The sequence below is a fragment of the Oryza brachyantha genome, chromosome 12 (assembly GCF_000231095.2).
Source record: "Oryza brachyantha chromosome 12, ObraRS2, whole genome shotgun sequence".
NCBI lineage: Eukaryota > Viridiplantae > Streptophyta > Magnoliopsida > Poales > Poaceae > Oryza > Oryza brachyantha.
Genome location: NC_023174.2, coordinates 15,640,650 through 15,659,486, shown reverse-complemented (window position 1 = coordinate 15,659,486; position 18,837 = coordinate 15,640,650). Strand labels below are relative to the sequence as shown.

Here is an 18,837-nt window from a genome sequence, read left to right as displayed (position 1 = left end):
TTACATCAGAAATTGAAGATGAAAAAGAAAGGATTAATAATGGCGACACGGAGAAGGAAAGGAAAAGGTCAGAACACGGCTCACTACTAAATAACTGGATAGGAAACGACTGACCAAAATTCAATACAGATCTATCCATGCAACACCAAGAAAAGGACATGGAATGGAAAAAAAAAATGGGGCCAAACATATCATTTGCAGAGGATATGCTAATGCTAGCGATGATCCTTTTTCTATTTTTATCTTTTTGATTGTCTGTGGGGATTAGAAGAGACAAACATGAACATCTGTATCGAGCTTAGCAGCATCAGTGCTTGAATAAAAAATATGGTTAAGCACTGTAGTGGTTCTTGAGCTACTTTAATAGTTTATTAAGCCCAGCACTAAACCATTCACAAGGAAGCTTTAGACCATCGTAGAGTAGCCACGGACAATTTTAAGCTCTACTTTAGTCAAAGCATTTGACTAATAAAAAATCCAAATGGACTCGATGCGCTGTGATAATTACGCCTGTCTTTTCGCTTCTATAAGCTAAATTTTAAATTTGTAATCTTAAATTTAAGTTGATTTAAAGATTTTTTTATTGAAATTTATTTCTCAACACTAACTTTTATATCGCTAAAAATACATATATAAAATTTTATTTAAAAATTAGTTATCGTTTGTAAATATGTCGTTTGACCTTTTTCCAATCACCCCAAAATTGAAATGGACTCAACGTGATCAGCTCTAAAAATCTGTATATTCTTGAATGAAAGGAGTACTTGATTTGATGTCTTCTCTCTGAACATAAGCTACTAACTGAAATTGAAAGGACTCAATGCGCTATGACTAACGGAGCAAACAAAAGCAAGCCATATATAAAACTTTTCTTTTTATATTTTAGCGCTTTAAAAGGCCATACTAAAAAATAGATATAATGGAAAGAAAACATCAAAATCAACTATACGGGTTGTTTGATTTGGAGAAATTTTGAATATATAATGAGTTTTTCTAAGATATTTGAGTGTGAGTGACTGGACGTAAATTTTTGTAATTTTCTCTTTACAGCTCATAAAAAAGAAAACGATATTCTTGTTTTCCGATACTATAAAGGAATTTCATATCCACATATATCTCTCTAAAAAGAATCCTACAAATCGATGAGTGTCAAAAGGAAGAAAAAAAAACCAAACACAAAAAAGAGGAGTCATACAAATAGGAGGAGCACGAATCTCAAAGCACTGGAGAGCGGGTGGCCCCGTGACATCCCCGACAGACAAAGCACCCAACTAATCCCACTCGCTAATTACGCTGTCCGCCCCCGTAAACACGCTCCTTGCCTCTCCTCTCGTCTCCTTCCTCCCTCCCTCCCTCCCTCCATCTGCAGCAAGCAACCACCTCCATTAATCCTCTCTCTCTACAGTTCTTGGTGACTTCCATTCCCAACCGCTTCTTCAATCTCTCCACTTCTCCAGTCTCCACACGCACAGGATGCCGCCGCAACCTCCTCCTCCCTGCAGTCTCTCTCTGGTTTTGTGCTAATTAACCCCGAAGAAATTAAGCGAGCGTGTGTGTGTGTGAGAGAGAGAGAGAGAGAGGTAGAAGTGGAGGGTGAGAAGAAAAAGGAGGCGCCTTTAGTGCAAAAGGCTGCACCTTTTCCGCTTCCTCCTCCTCCCCATTTCAATCTCCCCTCGTTTTGGTTTCCCGCGCGCGGTGGAAGGGAGGGAGGGGAAAGAAAGGATAGAGAGAGAGAGAGAGAGAGAGAGAGAGAGCCTTTTGGTGTTTGGTGGTGGTTGCGAGCGAGCGAGCCTGCCTCCCTGACCCTGGCGGCCATGGAGGCGGCGGAATCCGTGAGTGCTCCTCGTGAATTCGCTTTGAATAGCGTGCATTTGGTTTTGTTTGTTGGTTCTTCGGTCAGTGGTTTGGTTTAATTTCGAGTTTTTTGTTTCGTTTAATGGGTTTGATATAACGGAATTGGGTTTAAATTCTGTTCCAGTTCTTTAGTTCTTGGTTTGTCGTTCTACCAGGCGGCGGTTGTGTTGCAGATATGCAGTAGATGTGTTTGGGAAATTAGTTGTGCTGGTAGATTCGAGACATACTAGTAGACTTTTAGCGTGCAAATTACTTGAAGAAAAGAAAAAAAAAACGACTTAATCTTTGGTTAACATCAGTTGGCATCGTCTAATTTCTCCTAGTGTTTTTTTTTGGGGGATAATTCTTACTATTACTATTTGCCTCTGGCTATGCAGTTTGGAACTCAAATTTGTAATTTTCCTGCATTACTTTATCTTCACGGACACGTGCTAAGATAGCTCTGACTGTTATGCTCATTTTCTTCTTGAATTTAGAGTGCTGGATGGCAACATTTTTGTCTTCACTCAATCTCTTCGAATTTGCATTTGTGGAAAATAATCACATACTAGTTAGACTAACTTGCATGGTTTTGCCATCTTTCACCAGTTGGAGTATGAGCTGCAGAAGGAGGTCTCTAACATCATGATCCAGAACTACATTACTAGTTTGCGTCAAGAGTTTGAGACGAAGTTATGGGAGAATCAGAACCGCATTAGTGCCATGAACAAAAACTGGAAGGAGAAGATATCTAGTATTGCTGCACTGCGAGATGAGCTCGGTGCTATTTTCAGTGTTGTATCAGCTTCAGAATCTGGTGTGCTTTCTTCCCATGGTAGCCTCGAAAGAATTGAAGAGTTGAACTTTCTGAAGATGAAGGATGATAATGAGTCGCAAATTACAGAGAAAACTACAGATTCAGGTGAGCTCATGCTTGATATCCCTGACTTCTCACTCTTAAAGCACATGCCAAATGAAGAAGTTACAAGTTTTCTAAAAACAGAATGGTTGAAATTGCGAAGACAGCATGAGTCTGAATTGCATGAGAAAACAGAAGAGTTGTTTAGGCTTAAAAGGGAATTTGCAAAAGATAGATCCTTGTTGCCTTTTAGGATGGAGAGAGAACTTGAAGTCATTAAATCGAAGTTGCTTCAAAGTATTTCAAAACTGGATGAAATCACCTCAAGAGAAGATAATCCTTGTTGTGATAATTATGATAATGATGGAGTTTGCAGATTTAAGGACAGAATTGGATCTTTACTTCATAAAAACGAACATCTTCAAGGTTTGCTAGCTGACAAAAGAATGGTGGCTAAACATCTGTCTTTACAAGTGTTAGATGCAGAGAGTAAAATTGCACAGCATTCATTGTCCGAGTTAAAACTTGTGAAACAAGTTGATAAGCTTAGACATGAACTTGAAGATTTGAAGATTGAGAGACACCTTCAAGATTTACTGGAGCTGTCAATACTAAGAGAAGTTTTTGGTAATTATGAGAATCAGATTGATGAAAGCAATCAGGAAGAGACCTTCCTCAGAAAGTTGCTTACAGAAAAAGAAGAGCAGTTGAGTATTGTGTATGACGACAGACAGAAGCTCAAGTATGAAAACAATCAACTTGTAGCAATTGCAGGATCAACATTAATGCAGCACCATGAGCAAGTCAACTTGGTTAATGATGAGCTTACCATTTTCAGGGAGAAGGTGTGTGAGCAGGAATTGTTGATCTTAGAGTCCAAGAGTGAGTCGAATTCGATGAAGAGTTGCTTGTACGAGGCTTTACAGCAAATCAATGTATGCAAGCATGAGATACATGGGCTGACTGACAACTTAACTTCCATGTCTATTGCTTTGGAGGAAGCGAAAGAACAGAATGCCTCACTTGATGCCACCATCCGGGAAATGAAGAAAGCATCAGTTCCAAGCATTAACAATCACAAGGGTCAAGCAGATCACCTAGAATATGCCCTTGTTAGTATGGAGAAGTTATCTAAAGCATACAGTGATTTTGAAATTAGATTGGCACAAAGCATGAAGAGAAATGAAAATAGGTGTGTAAATTAATCAATATCCTTACCTGCTTTGCAGTGGTTGTTTTGTTTAGAGCCACACTAAATAAGTTAGGTCACTTGTCTGACGTTGTGACTACCTCTACTCATCACATGTTAGAGAAGGCTAGCTAGGTTACAACTGTCCACTTCATATTTCGGATACATTATTCCCATGCAGGTTGACTAGTACAACATGCCACTTATTGAGTTCTTTGTTTTTTATTCCCATGCAGATTGACTAGTATAATTTGCCAGTTTAACCCATTGGTGCAGCAAGTTGCCGTATTAAAGAAAAAGGAATTCTGGTATAAGCAAATACTTGAGATTAAATGTTCTAATCTCCAGAAAGCGGAAGCTGAGGTTTAACCTTCTCTTTATGCTTTCCTCTCTTTTCACTTTTGAACTGCTAAGCAACATTTGTTTTGGAAATATAGTTGAGTTTCTGTGAAATAAAATGTGGTCACATGATGCTTGAATTTTATCCAAATAAAATGTGAAATATGGAATATTATAGCGACTAAAGTACAATAATATTAGTACTATATCACTGGAACTTCTTCACTTGGTTATAACCTTTTATTCATGTGATGATAGCATTCATTCATTCAAGTTTCTTTTTCCCCCCACTGTAACTCAGGTTGATATACTTGGCGATGAAGTTGATGCTCTTCTTAGTATTCTTGGAAAGATCTACATAGCACTTGATCATTATTCTCCTGTTTTGAAGCATTACCCTGGGGTAAGACAGTTAATCCATAATTCCCATGCCCACAATTCAGCACTTTTTGTTGATGTCCTGAATATGCTTCTTGGTTGCTAAGATTATGTAAAGACGTCTTTTCCTTTCATGATGCTTTCAGGTTACAGAGATTATGAAGTTGGTCCAGAAGGCATTGAAAGGAGAAAAAATATAGCAGAATGCCTCTCCAGGGAAAACCTTCACAGTATTTATGAGAAGATAGAATTATATGACAGATTTTCAACACTTCAGTTATTGATTGCCGTGAGCAAGTTTTTGCATTGTCTCACAGGGAAGAATGATTATGTTAACATACAATACAAGGCTAAGCATAGTAAACTAGCTAGGTACCATTGTTGAATTGGTAGTGTGACCAATGGGATCCATTCATTTGTATGATTGTATCAGTGTGCAGTTAGTGGTGTTGTCAATACAAGTTTGTAGGGTCTGTTTGTTTTGGTTGCAGTTTCAGGTTTCACGGTGAGTGATTGATTACTTGTCTGCATGCAACAAAGTGCAGCTTGTTATAGTTACAGATAGTATTACCAGTGACCTTTTTTGTAAAAATTGCAATTTTCTCTCTAGTACAGGTTTTGTAAAGATTCTTTGTCAAAAGGAAGACAGTAGGAGTTGTAAACTTGTAATGCCAGGTTGTTAATGAAATCAGCTTTCAGTTTCTGACTTCCTGTAATGTTGTTTACACCTAGTTGTCCAGCTTGATTCATGTGTCTCCTGTTCTCAAATGAAATTTTGCACATACAAACATAAAATGTAAGGTTTAAGGAGCAAAAGAATTTTTTTTCCAAATATGAAGGTAAACCACACCGATTTGCACAAAAAATTTGTGTTGCTTATTTCAATGATGAAAGAGGTAAGTGTTTTCTATGTAAATAACACTGGTTAAGCGAGTAATATCAAGGAGAGGTTAATCTCAGCCACAGGATCAGAAGGATGGCTGAGATTTGAGCAAATCTACCTGGTGGAGTTTAGCGTCAACTCTAGGGGATCTGCACCGATCTTTTTTTTGTTATCTGCACATGATTATTAGAAGTGTCAAATTTCGTTCCGAGTTCATCCAACTCAAAAACATATCACCTTTCTAAATGTGTTGTTTCCATAAGAACGATATGCTTCTCGGGTTTCTAAACGGTGCAATTTTTATAAAACCTTTTACGTATAAATTTCATAAAATGTTAATTTCAACCTATTTTCAGTTTTATAACAGACAATTTATTGTTTTGATGGTACACGCCGTCATAATCATAATATTTTGATAACCAAACATTTACACGGTCATATTTTGTCTTTTTAAAATTAAAAACCAAACAGCATATTTATAATTAAAAAATAATTTAGGAATAAAAATTTTATATATGTGTTTTTAGCGATTTAAAAGCAAAAAATAGAAAATAAATTACAATGTGAAAACATTAAAATTAATTTTAAACTTAAAATTAAAAATTGAGATTTTAGCTTACAGGAATAGGCAGAAAAAAAATGAGACCGATTAGAGAAAAAGAAAAGAAAAACAGAGTTTACAAAGGAAAAGGCTCCTCCTTTTTTGCGACAGGGGTAGTAACAATCACCGGTCGGAGCACTGTAGATAAGGAGCAGGCGTCCGCATATTTCACGGTCTCCTCTCCTGTCACCTCCCTCCTCAAACCCCTTCCCCATCTCCTCCTCTTCCTGCCTCTTTCTTATTCTTGGTCAGACGACGACCGTGCCTCCACTCTGCCGCCGCTTCTTCTTCCTGGTACGATTTCTCTTTGCGCACATCCGATTTCTTGTTTTTTTGTATGTGCATGTTTTGTTTCCCTCGATTATTGTGTCGCTCCTCTTCTTCTGTGGTGTGGTTTGGTGGTGTTAGGATTGGGGGTGGTGGTTGGTGAGATTGGTGATGGATGTGTGAAATCTGGGTCCGATTTGGGGTGTTAGTTTCTATTCCTAAATTGGCGCCAATTCGAGGGCACGTTGGTTGGGGAAAGGCCTGGCCTTTTTTTGCGCCTGTGGTGTGGAGCAATCTAGGAGCTCTTACGGTTGTCTCGTCCCAAATTCTTGGGACAGAACTTTCATAGTATGTGTTCGAAGGCTTATGTTTTTTAGGCACCTGATGTTGTGGATGCGGCAATACATGCAAAAGAGGGGGAGAAAAATCCTGCCTTTATGTTAGATTTTCGTTACTTCAATTACCAATTGAATCGTGCTGTCGTTCTAAACTTGTTTCGGAGAGTGCGCATGGGCATCTCTTTATCTTTTTAGACAGTAACAATGTTTCTTCTTCAGCATTAGGATATCTGCACCAATATGTTTTGGGTCAAGATGTGTGAACACGATCTAACAAGCAATCTGATTTTCAAATGTCACAACCTTTACTTCAGACAGATTTATGTATTCCCCTGTTTGCTTAGAAGTGGCCTGGTATGGTGAGAATGATCTGTGCAGTATCTCTACGGTGTTTGGACATATTATATAGACATATTGTTATATGAATTCTTGAATACAACCATAGAGCAACTGATGGATCGATTTTTTGGATGCTCAAAACTTATTCTCAGAATAATTACTACGTAAGTGCTCAATTTAATTCTGACTTCTATCATGTTCAGATTGTCCTGCGAGGCTGCACAAGGCTCCATTTATGATCGAACAACTTGCTGGAGGCTCCTAGATAATAACCAAGTTGGTCTTTCTCAGGTGGATAGCTGGTCCGACAGGGCTGGCTTGAAAAGAGCAACCACGGCTCCAAATAAAGGATCCCGTGTTACACTAAGAAGGGGAACACAATGTGCCCATCGCTTTCCTAAGTTTCTTCTTGCGTCCCCTTCTTTCCACGGTGGCCGTGGTGCCCTCCCATCTGCAGGGGGGCATCCTTCTGATTTGACCTACCTTGCTGGTGGTGGTTCTGTTGAAGTCTGAGTTAGGGTTTAGCATTGTAGATATTCTGTTAGTAGTAGTACATTCATTAAGCTTCGTAAGTATGGTATCAACCACGGAGTTCAAAGGTCAATATTCATTGCCGAGCAAGAACTCTCCTCTTAATCAATTTGAAGGTGAGCAATAATTGCTTTAAAGGACTCATTATCTAATTTATTTTGGACGATCCATGTTATTCTTGTTGAATAGTCCCACATTGGTTGTGGAGGGGCAAAGGACCTAGGATATAAGTGGGGGAGCCCCTCAGCTCAATGGCTAGCTTTTGAGGTGGGAAAGACCCTTTACGATCCTACAAGTGGTATCAGAGCCTGGCTAGTTTAACATCTCTGGTCCGATGGACATAGTATGTGAAGGCCTGATGGACCGTAGGGTGCCTGCGGGGATGCGAGACCTGACCTGTATACCTGATGGACCGTGGGCTGGTGATAGCCCGGATACGGTGAAGAGGCGGTGAAGGGCTGAGGGACACCAATATGTGAAGGGGGAGATTGTTGAATAGTCCCACATTGGTTGTGGAGGGGCAAAGGACCTAGGATATAAGTGGAGGAGCCTCTCACCTCAATGGCTAGCTTTTGAGGTGGGAAAGACCCTTTACAATACTACAATTCTTTAATACTATAGTCTTGAGTTATATCTATTCCCTGCCAAAATTATACCTTCCTGCTACTCTGGTGTGGCACTGAAAACACAGCAATATTCAGAATATGATTAGCGACTATAAATTGAATAATATTGCAGTTGCATTAAAGTTCTGTATTACATGACATGAGTCAGATAAGCTAGCTGTTGTACAGTTTCAACTTTCAATTCATGACAAATGCCTTCCTTCTACAAAGTTTAGTTTAGAATGGGAATACCAAAAGAAGTTTGCAGAAGCATGTTGAATAAGTTTAGAATAATGGCATAGGTTCAGTTATATTTTATCCTTAGTTTTGTCGTAGTCATAAGTCATGAACTCCTTTGAATTTTCAGGTGTGAAGACACATCTTTACCGCCTCGGCTCAGAACATGAAAATGGCACCCTCAGAAGCTTTGCATATAGTGATCAAGGCAGTCCAAGTTTGCTTGATACAATCATTCTTTCTCAGGTTTGTTATCCAGGAGTCTGCACCATTTTCAGAGTTCTCGTTGCCCCATTTGTAATACATGATTTTCCTTTGTAACAGTGGGAGGATTTTGCTTGGAAGGGCCATTTTGGATATGACGTCACTGCTTGCAATCTTAAGGTGCTTACTGGTTTTTTTCTATTCATCCATTTCTTCCAAAGTTTGATAGTAGTAAATCATTAATTCTTTTTGTTCATAGTGGTTTATGATATGCAATCCATAAACAAGTAAAATTGGCATGCTTAATTTGCTTTCTGAATACAGGTATAGTTAACAATTTTATTTTGAATATATACTTAACGACCTTTCATTTCCACTATCCACTCATTATTGGCAGTCAGAGGCTTTGCTTGGCTATGAAATTAATACTATTTCCATTTCAAAAAATAAAAACTTTTAGTCATTGTGATGCCCTGAGACATGAACCTGATTGTAGTAATGGGTTTGAGTGTTTCTGCAGGTCATTGAAGGTGGATGGAGTTTTGTTGTTCAGCTGAATGATAAGTGGAATTCATGTGTCCTCAAGGAGCATGACACGTTCCTTGGACCTGCTGGATGCCTGAAGCCAAACTGTATGAATAGTTATGATGAATTGCTTCTGTGCATTTCTCAAGGTGACAAGGATATACCTGAGGTTGTTCCTTCAACAAAACCACCAAAGGATGGGCTACTGCTGATTGCAAATGTAAGTTATGGGATGAGGTTCGAATAACCCCTACCATCCTTCCCCTATATAGTTGCTAGTTGACATCTGCATTTGCTTATTCTGTTCGTTGCTGATGGTATTTTGTTCGCTGAAGGCATATCCTGTTGAATATGGTCATATCTTCTTGGTCCCAAGTGCAATCAATCAGCTGTCGTTCTTTTGGGACAAAAGGATGTTTAGTCTGGTTGCAAGGATTGCCTCCGAAGTAAATAGTGCAGCATTCCGGGTTTTCTTTGACAATTGCACATCCACTATGCCAGATTGCACATTTTTTCAGGTAATGCTGTCTAGTTCTGGTGCTTAAAGCTTTCAATTACTCCAATTATACATTATTCACTTGTCAGATTCTAACTATGCATACTGCATCCATCCCTGTTTTGATGGAAGCAATCATTCTGTTTTTGATGGTATAATAGAATACTCATATTAAGCATCGAACTGCAATCTTGTACCTTTTTGTTTAGTGCATGTGTGTCTTGAGTCTTTTCAGCATAGAACAAAATCTAACCCTTGTCTTATACTCCCTCCGGTCAAAAATATTTGTCATTTAGGACAAGATTTTGTCAAACATCTAAAATTATGACAAACAATTTTATGTTATAATAAATTTATGATATTATGATAGTAATTTTTCAAAGAGAATTTATATATATCATTTGTCTTGTACTTAAACTAAGCATTTAAGAAATTATCGATGGTCGGAATTTTAGAAGTTCGATCAAATCTTGTCGTAATCGACAAATATTTTTAACCGGAGGGAGTATTGTTTCCATTTTGTAACTTTAATATGCCATGAGTGGAGATACTCAGTATGGTATATTAGAAATTTAGAATACATTAATTCAATGGCTTCAATGTTCTGTTACAATTGATATGTAATTCTCTACTTGCAAAAGATACACCCTGTATGTTATGTAGTAGAGATAATATAATTATCTATTCGCACGTGCTGTGAAGGAGAAATTAATGTATTTTTTTTGTCCAAAATATAAAAATCACAGGCTTGTTACTTTGCAAACCTTTTGCCAGTGGAGTCTGCACCATCCGTTGCAATATATGATAGCAAAGCCACAACAGGAGTTTGTCTCTATGAAATAGTTGATTATCCTATGAAGTCGCTTGTGTTCACTGGCAATGACGTAGACACGCTTGCCAATTTTGTCAGTGAAGTATCTTTAACTTTGCATGACAACAATACTGCGTTCAGCCTGCTGATCTCCAACAATGGCACAAAGGTTTTCTTGTTTCCACAGGTGAAACTTGTCAGTTTGATCAATATAAACTGTTCTTTATGTTTCAGCAAAATGTTTGGCCCTGGGATGAATGTTAGTCTCTTTTTGGTTCTAGGTGAAGAATCTGGCTACTGGCTGTTACCTTTCTGCTTGGGAGTGTGGTGGCTACTTCATTTATCGTACCAAGTATGATTTCGACAGAGCTTCAGAGACTGAAATTTCAAGTAGAATGGCATCAGCCACTCTCCAAGATGGCGCCTTTGAGGACTTGAAGAATCTTTGTAGCGCTGTTGCTGATGATCTTATCATGTAAAGCTTGTGCTATCAAACTGCAATAATAAAACACTGTACGAGGGTCCGTTCGTTATGTCTAGCGGTTTATGCACTGATGGTAATTAAACCTGTGTCTGAACATTTGTGATTGATCAATGGAGTTTGCTGTTCCTAATGGTGAATCAAATTGTGAAATTATGTATTGGCTTTGGATCATGTGCATACGGCCTGGATCAAGTGGGGATCTTTTGCAATATACCTTAGCCAACTTGAATTGTAGTGTAAAGTCCCTGTGTGGGAGTTTTTTTTATTAAGGGTGCCTCCCCTTTGTTGAAAGAAAAAAAACTTGTTAAAATTTGTTAATGCCACATAAGGTGAGGTAAGGCTGTTTCGTATTTTGATCTGAGGCTTAACTAAATTTTGGGTAAAAATACACTTCTCTAAAAATAAATGGGGAAAGCATTAGTTCAAAAAGGCAATATGTGCTACTCGGATAACTGGGTGACACCTAGTGCCTATGGCCTAATGAGCCCTAGCGTTGAGGTCATACCAATTGCTACCTCCGCCTCTAACTTATCCGATTGTACTTGTCTAATATTTGATATTCCGTCTCTAACGGGTTACAAATTTATATTGAACTGTAATACAAGCTATAAGACACTACATATGTACACTAGGTGAATATGATATAACATATTTTTAATGTAATGATTATATAAGTTACTCTATATTAGTTCTAAGTGATATGAAAAGATTTTAAAACTAGTTATTAACTCTTTTATTTACCTTGCTCTAGCTGGCACACCTGCCACCAAGAGGCTAGAATTGACTCGTCTATCCGGTGCTTGGCACCTCAGGGAGCCTAGGCGGTGCCTACAGCTGACTTTTATGTCCTTCTAATTTTCTTCCTTATATTTATAAGATAAAATTTAAAATTTTAATATTAATTTTAGAGTTAATTTTAGGGTTTTTTATCATAGTTTATTTTTCATCTTTTACTTTTATATCGCCAAGAACACATAAAAATTTTATTAAAAATAATTTTTTATTTGTAAATATGTCAATTTTTTGTTCTGAGAAAGCGAGACGGTGACCACCTCGGAACACTGGTGAAAATTTTTGGAATCACCAAAATCTAGCAAGGTTGTAGATAATAATACGCTGGGTTTGTTGCCTTATGAAATTTTGGTCCCCCCCCCCCCCCCCCCCAAGTCACAAGAATCTATCGCAAATTCAACACCTGCCATTGCATTGCACGCATTAGCATTCACCTCTTCCTGATCTTTTTATTACAACCAACTGAAACATCATGTAGCAGCAGCAAGAACAGGAAGGATGATTTCAATTTTCAGCTGCATGGTTCATCGCAGATGCACCGCACGAAGGGGAGGATGAAGGTGCAGGTCCCTCCGGCGCCGCCCTCGTCGTCGCAGTGCTCCCTGCATGGCCCTTTCCTGCAGAACCGGGTCGTGTACGTCTTGCTCAAGAAGGTGTAACCGCAGGTTTCAGTCCTAGTCCCTTCAGCCACAGCTGCACAAGCAAAAGTTTTCTTCTTTTTATTTTTTTCAGTTCCAAAATGAATCAGTTTCAGTGTTGTGAGTCACTGAATCCCATAAAGAATAATTAGTATCAGGGTGTGTTGGCAAGATTTCTGCAATGAAAACAGCTACAGAACCTTACACTAGTTCTTCACTGAATATCTGAATCAATGGTATCTTTGAAGGTGTAGAAGATTTTTTAGATGAACATTATGCAGAAGTGGCATGGTTAGCAGGAAGTGGATGGATTACGATTACCTGAAGTTAGGAGTGGCATGATCAGCAGGAAGCATAAGCTTGACACCTCGAGGGCCCTCATTTTCTCCTGAATAAAATCGAAGGAAGAAGCAAGTGGTGCAGAGGATACAATGCAGAACCCAATTTGAGAGCATCTTCTCTTCTTATGGCCACCGAGGATGAGATCTCAGAAAAAAAATGCAGGATATGACAAATATAGGATGATGCAATTCAAGCTGGGTGATGCAATGCTATGTTATTGTGCAATTGAATGACTACCAGAAACTTCATGCATCAGATTGCACAGTTCATCGAGGCCATTTTCAATTTCTCTAACCAACTAACAATCTCCAACCGTTTGCGAAAGTAACCAGGATGAACCAAAAAGGCAGCAATTTTGTTGCCATTCAGCCATTCTACCTTTAATATTTTTTCCTGTAAATTCTGGTGTTGAGTTTCTCATCACTACAAATACAAGGTAAAAGTTCACTTACTGCCTACAGCATCAAAACCCTACCAAGCTATCTAAAAGTATTGCTGTGTCATTAACAAAAGACCTCTATTTCAGCAGAAGCAACAGTATCGCATCTAAAAGTTGTACTGTTGGCTAAAAAAAAGCTAAAGAACATCTCTGATCTAGCCTGATCTCAAGCATCCACCAGGAAGCAAGAATCTGAACTTGTCTGCATTCTTAATCAAGTAGGAAGGCAGATGAACAGCAGATGCTGACTTTGGTATGGGCCCCATCTTCTTGAAGAGATCCCTAAATGTGTACTCTTCAGGTAGCATGTCAAACAGGTCCTCCCCATTGCATATGACCCTCTGGATTCTGTCTGGATTTAGGAAGCTGTCCTGTTTCACCCGGTCTGCGTGACTATATGCCTTCATCTTGAAAGCGAACTCCCTGATGTCCTTGAAGCAGAAGCTGCAATGCCAGCCTGCATCAGCCAGCATAAGGTTGCTCTGACGGGAGTGGCGATACAATGTATGCTCAGTGAACACATGTGCTGTCGCCCTCCAGCTGTTGTAGTCGACAGGAAATTCAAAGGAGTACATATAATTCTTCAGCTCAAGATGCATGACTTGTGGTATTCCATCACACCACTTGAGCAGTTGCACCGTCTCAGGGCTAGGGATCTCATCAGCATCAGCCATGATCAAGACATCCCCCACAGCAATGCCTGATCTTCGCAGAAGCATATTAAGTGCACGACGGTGACCAGCCTCGACATGGAAGGGCAGACGACGAGAACCAGGATCCAGTTCTATCACCGGAAGCATATCATACACAATCTTGGAGCCAGCAAATGCAAAGCGATTGATATTTTCCAAGAAAGAAAGCGACTTTGGGATGCCAGTGAAGGTGGCATTGGCCTCAAGGATGACAAACCTATCAACATGTGGAAGGAGCTCACCGTAGCGAATCTCTAGGATATCAAGTTCATTACTGAAGAGGACAGCATCAAAGACACGGCGAGGGGTGGGGAGGATACCCCAACCATGGAGCTGACAGAGCTGGGGCATGGAGATGTTGGGGGCATAATAGTGCGGGATGCGGATGAATGGCTTTGGTGGTGTGTCCCACAGTGGCCGCAGAAGGTAGGAGATATTTTGGAAATACTGGGTGACAACAATAACAGCCACTGAAAGAACTAGAACACATGGTATCAACAACTTGAGAGACGCAATTTTCCGTCTACTTAGAGGTGGATAAGGAGAGCTTCTAGCCATGAGAAGATCTGTCTATGACAAAGACAGTAAATAATGACTGTGAGAAGCATAGGAGAGTGCTCCAGGTTCTCTCTATTCCAGGGAAGTGTAGCAAACCTCAGGAAGCGCAAGTAACCTGCATTATGCAAGAGAGAGCAGAAAATAAGCAAGCAAAAAGAATGAAGTGACACAACAAGAAATGTGATGCAAGTATCAATTAGAGAAGTTTTAACATATTAGTAAGACGATCAAGTCTTAAGAACAAAGAGATGAATTGCAGCTACACCCTTTATCTTCTAAATTTGTAATGCAATAGTAATTGTTAGATATGTAGTAAGACAAATGAACTATTACAGAACAATTTCAATAAGAAAGGATCTAAAACTACAGCCTGCGCTACTAAAGGAAGCGACTTCTATCAACACCTTTGTCTCTGATAATTCCCAGCATGAAACATTTTCTGTTCTGGAGGACAAAAAATGATTAAACAGCTTCACTAGTTTCAGACCTCTGTAGACCACACGAATAACCATTCGGGCCTAGTACATTGGATCGCAACATTGGAAAAACGCCATAACAAATCACATGATGCCCTGGTCGCTATCCCCAATTTGGTGAATTCCATTTCAGCAACACAAACAAACTGAAAAAAAAAAGCGCCTCTTGCCCCTCAAAATCTAATAGTAAAAGCACCTAATCTCCCCCAGATTACACTTGATATTCTTGTCTTCATCAACAGAACAGCGGGCCAAGCTTCAGAAGATGCCCAAAGATTACAACTTGCCGATCCTGCCCCACTTTCCTACACAGAATGGCATCAAACCTAACACAATAACACAAGCACCAAAATAGTCTCCCCAAAAAAGAGCTCCTCTCTCTTCCTGTCCCACCTAAAGATCCAACATTTTTGCATACATGGCCAAGAACGTAACAAGGAACAGAAAAAAAAATCACCTCAGTGAAGACGGCGATGGAGAAGATCAGCCGCAAGAAGACGCCGGGGATAGGAAGAAGGAGAAGAGGAAGCACACGCCGTCGCCGCCGCCGCCGTCGCCGCCGTCGCCGTCGCTTCTACATCGCCCGCTGCTCCGCCACCTGCCTGGGTTCATGTAACCTCTCCCTCCACGATGCGTCTCTCCCTACTTCTCGGACACTCTCTCTCTATCCTCCGCCTATTCCTGACCTCCTGTCGCCCTCCTCCGCCATGGGAACCTGCTGCTGCTGCTAAAATTAGGCGTTAACAAATCTCCACCACCACCGCCACCACCGCTTCTCTCTTCTTTGCGTCAAATATCACCTGCTTTCCGTACAGGAAGCAGCGGAGGGTGAAGGAAAAAGAAATGAAAAAGAAAAAGAATGGTGGATGCGGTAATCACACTCGCACCACCATGACCGTGAGCAGCATGAGCAGCAAGATTTTCGCCTTGTGGGGGATCGTGGTGGGATATGCGTCGATTGCTCAGCTTTGGGCGGCACACTGCTGGTTCTGATTCTCTGCGTGGACCATCTGTGTAGCTGACTAGTCCCTCGGAGAGAGCTTCTTCGGATGCCAACCTGACTGACGATCTCTATAACCAGACTCTCCATTTGGCCTTTTGGTAAAAAGATTTCTCTCAATAACTTTTAGTTTGCTTCAACAGAGTCTTCAGGTATTACACTAAATTTATTTTACTGTATCTCACTCCATCTTTTCTTTTTTCTCTCATGTCTCCCTCTCTTTCCACGGCTAGCCGCGGACCATAGAAAAGAGATTGTCGGGTAAAAAAGTCGCTGATGGTGACACACGAGGTTTGGGGGGATATTGGAGAGCGATTGTGGTATAGGTTAGTGAATGGTGGTGATGAAGGTTGGAGAATGACTACGATGAGATTGGACAACAATGACGACAAAGGTTGGATAGTTGGCATTGACTATCACTAGGTCGAGAAGAAGTTGGGTGAGCGGAGAGGTGGCAATAATGTCGATGTCCTCTTCTCCATACTTGAGCCACGTTGTGGTGCCTCAAACGAGCAACGACCACATGGTGCAATAGTTTCGAGCGAGCACACTGAATGATCATTGTATAGCGGCATTAGGCAACAAATGTAGAGGCTGTGGAGGGTGGTTGAAGAGAGAGATTTGATAGAAGTCATGTTTGGCAAAACTATATGGCTCGCTTCAGCTTGTTGATCACTCTAGCAAGTGAGAGAAGTAGCTTGAGAAGTTAGATGACAAGTAAACCTGTTTGGCAAGTTTGTTAGAGTTTTTTTTCTTAAGTGTACCAAATTTCACAATGGAAAGGCTGCTGTACTTGCTCTTGAAAAGGAGAAAGAAATAGGAGGAAATTTATGCAAACTAAACAAAAATAAAATAAACTAGATAAGTAGTATACCCTGTTATACATTATAAGACTTTCTGACTCTTTATAGATTCATATCAATGAATTTGTACTCATATATAAAACATATATATTGGTTCATAAATTTAGATAAAACTATATAAAGTCGTGTAACATGGAAAAAAAGAGTAATATAAGGTATTCACTCCATTTGATGTCATAAGATTTTCTGGTCTTGTCTAGACTTATATGTGTATTAATAAATCTAGTTACATATGTAAAACATATATATTAATAAATAGATGAATCTAGGCAACCTAAAAAATCTTATAATAATATAGAACATAAGGAGTAGCACATAAATTACACCATGTCCATCATTTTTTTTATGTTAATGCTTATAAGCTAAAATTAATAACTTAAATTTAAAGTTGATTTGAAATTTTTGTATTGTATTTTATTTTTCAACATTTGTTTTTAGGTCTCTAAGAACTTATATAAAGTTTGTCCATATATTATTTTCAATTACTAATAAGCCGTTTCTCTCCCAAAATAAGCAAAACGATAACCACCATGCGCGGTCATTTGTCCATTTCTTTCTAAGTGTAACCATCGTCTTAAAAAACTATAAAAAGGTGGTTGGCCAAAAGAAAAATATTATTTTTAGAAGAAAGAAAACATTATAATCTTTACCAGTGCAGTGTTTTTGTCGTCGAAAGACGAAAGATTATCTGATTTTACGATAGCTATTTAATTATATAAATGATGAAATTTATTAATAAAAAATTGAAAATCTACTTTAGAAATATAAGATGGTGAACTTTTATATAAAATCTTTTTAAAAAATTACAGTTTAGTGATTTAGGACGCGTATGCGTGCAGAAGTCGAAAAAAATGTTAAGAAAAATCTAGTAAAAGAATGTATCCATACACCACTCGATGAGCCGTGTCATTGCACGAGCAAGTTACTTGTACTTACAAACAAGAAATGGGATCTATATAGATGAGATTAAAAGCAAACAAGGTACTGTACATTCAGCGTACAAGTACAGCATCATCGGTAAGTTTATGGACCTTCAATGTCCATATGATCAACTGGGCCGTTCAAGAAATTTTGGATTCTCCAGCCCATTTTGTTACATCTCTCCAGTTCGATCGAGAACATTGGGCCAGACACACCAAGAGCAATTTTAGTAGGCCCAGAAGAATTGTTAGCAATTCCATTCCCTGTCAATCTGGCATTGCAGTGTAATCAAAACGAAATGTATTTAGCCTTTCCATTTTAGTTTTTCAAGCTAAATCATCCATTGTCACTAACATTCTAACAGGACGTAGGGATAAGAGAACCGTCAGTATTTCAATGAGTGACAGGTAACAGCCCATGCTGCAGAATTTCTTGCAGTATTTCTTGTGAGGTGCATCAATTTTCTGAAGATTGGTAGCTTGTAAGTTCAGAAAGTTATCAGGTGCTGCAGAATTTCTTGCAGTGTTTCTTGTGAGGTGCATCGATTTTCTGAAGATTGACAGCTTGTAAGTTCAGAAAGTTATCAGGTGCTGCAGAATTTCTTGCAGTGTTTCTTGTGAGGTGTATCAATTTTCTGAATATGGCAGTTTGTAAGTTGAGAAAGTTATCAGATGTTGCAGAATTTCCTGAAGTGTTTCTTGTGTGTACTGTATCAAATTTTCTGAAAATTGGCAGTTTGTAAGATCAGAGAGTTATCAGATGCTACTACTCCCTGTAGTTTGCCAACAAGATCACAGCTATGCTCCAGTTTGTAGCAGCACCCAGTGCTCTTCAGCCTTCACCATCCTGACACTGCAATTCAACCCGATTCAATTCAAGTACTGAGATTTAGATAGATGTTCCATGGACATAAATATATACTCCACCCTGAGTCATTTCTGATCAACTGTCTGTCTCACCTCCCAGACAGACAGGAACATGACATGAATGCATTGCAGCATGACATCTTTCCTTTCTCACTCATAACACTAACAACCAAAAACATCAAGATCATCAAAGGACAAAAAAAAGGAACAAAGAAAAAAACAGAAAGTAGAGCCAATAAACAATACACAGTATAAATTACAGAAAGGTTGTCTCCAGTGGCTCATAGCCTCATACCCTAAGGCCGCGTTCGGTAGGAGGGATGAGGTGGAT

The 18,837-nt window shown here is 39.3% G+C and overlaps 4 protein-coding genes across 6 annotated transcripts; 3 read left to right on the top strand and 1 right to left on the bottom strand.

Moving 5' to 3' along the window:
• Positions 1-1,325: 1,325 nt before the first annotated feature.
• LOC102720934 (WPP domain-associated protein-like) lies at positions 1,326-5,303 on the top strand. Of its 2 annotated transcripts, XM_006664125.3 has the most exons (6): positions 1,326-1,832; positions 2,443-2,755; positions 2,837-3,884; positions 4,118-4,244; positions 4,522-4,623; positions 4,745-5,303. In XM_006664125.3, exons 1-6 carry the CDS (start codon positions 1,815-1,817, stop codon positions 4,796-4,798), a joined length of 1,662 nt encoding a protein of 553 aa, XP_006664188.1. In that variant the 5' UTR covers positions 1,326-1,814; the 3' UTR covers positions 4,799-5,303. The 2 variants fall into 2 exon arrangements, with proteins under 2 accessions (XP_006664188.1, XP_006664187.1); XM_006664124.3 differs by having other exon boundaries at positions 2,443-3,884.
• A 974-nt stretch (positions 5,304-6,277) lies between these two features.
• LOC102720660 (GDP-L-galactose phosphorylase 2-like) lies at positions 6,278-11,001 on the top strand. Its single transcript, XM_006664123.3, has 8 exons — positions 6,278-6,376; positions 7,230-7,673; positions 8,530-8,645; positions 8,724-8,783; positions 9,124-9,348; positions 9,464-9,646; positions 10,371-10,622; positions 10,717-11,001. The coding sequence occupies exons 2-8, from the start codon at positions 7,601-7,603 to the stop codon at positions 10,912-10,914; spliced, it is 1,107 nt and encodes a 368-aa protein (XP_006664186.1). The 5' UTR covers positions 6,278-6,376; positions 7,230-7,600; the 3' UTR covers positions 10,915-11,001.
• Positions 11,002-13,044: 2,043 nt separating this feature from the next.
• On the bottom strand, positions 13,045-15,397 carry LOC102720384 (beta-1,4-mannosyl-glycoprotein 4-beta-N-acetylglucosaminyltransferase). Its single transcript, XM_006664122.2, has 2 exons — positions 15,314-15,397; positions 13,045-14,495 (listed from the first exon to the last, which is right to left on the bottom strand). Exon 2 carries the CDS (start codon positions 14,378-14,380, stop codon positions 13,286-13,288), a length of 1,095 nt encoding a protein of 364 aa, XP_006664185.1. The 5' UTR covers positions 14,381-14,495; positions 15,314-15,397; the 3' UTR covers positions 13,045-13,285.
• Positions 15,093-16,726, top strand: LOC107305472. 2 transcript variants are annotated; one of them, XM_015843328.2, is made up of 4 exons: positions 15,093-15,468; positions 15,672-15,798; positions 15,875-15,957; positions 16,103-16,726. In XM_015843328.2, coding segments are annotated over exons 1-4 (405 nt in total). In that variant the 5' UTR covers positions 15,093-15,274; the 3' UTR covers positions 16,104-16,726. The 2 variants fall into 2 exon arrangements, with proteins under 2 accessions (XP_015698814.1, XP_015698813.1); XM_015843327.2 differs by having other exon boundaries at positions 16,090-16,726.
• Positions 16,727-18,837: the final 2,111 nt, after the last annotated feature.

Bases quoted from the DNA above. Each gene is read 5' to 3' on its own strand.
- LOC107305472 (XM_015843327.2), top strand. From the start codon at position 15,275: ATGGCCAAGAACGTAACAAGGAACAGAAAAAAAAATCACCTCAGTGAA. The intron at 15,469-15,671 runs GTAACCTCTCCC...CTTTCCGTACAG, and splicing joins CGCCACCTGCCTGGGTTCAT to GAAGCAGCGGAGGGTGAAGG. The intron at 15,799-15,874 runs GTGGGATATGCG...CCATCTGTGTAG, and splicing joins TCGCCTTGTGGGGGATCGTG to CTGACTAGTCCCTCGGAGAG.
- LOC102720384 (XM_006664122.2), bottom strand. From the start codon at position 14,380: ATGGCTAGAAGCTCTCCTTATCCACCTCTAAGTAGACGGAAAATTGCG.
- LOC102720934 (XM_006664124.3), top strand. The intron at 3,885-4,117 runs GTGTGTAAATTA...ATTCCCATGCAG, and splicing joins ATGAAGAGAAATGAAAATAG to ATTGACTAGTATAATTTGCC. The intron at 4,245-4,521 runs GTTTAACCTTCT...ACTGTAACTCAG, and splicing joins TCCAGAAAGCGGAAGCTGAG to GTTGATATACTTGGCGATGA.
- LOC102720660 (XM_006664123.3), top strand. From the start codon at position 7,601: ATGGTATCAACCACGGAGTTCAAAGGTCAATATTCATTGCCGAGCAAG. The intron at 9,647-10,370 runs GTAATGCTGTCT...TAAAAATCACAG, and splicing joins CAGATTGCACATTTTTTCAG to GCTTGTTACTTTGCAAACCT. The intron at 10,623-10,716 runs GTGAAACTTGTC...TTTTGGTTCTAG, and splicing joins AGGTTTTCTTGTTTCCACAG to GTGAAGAATCTGGCTACTGG.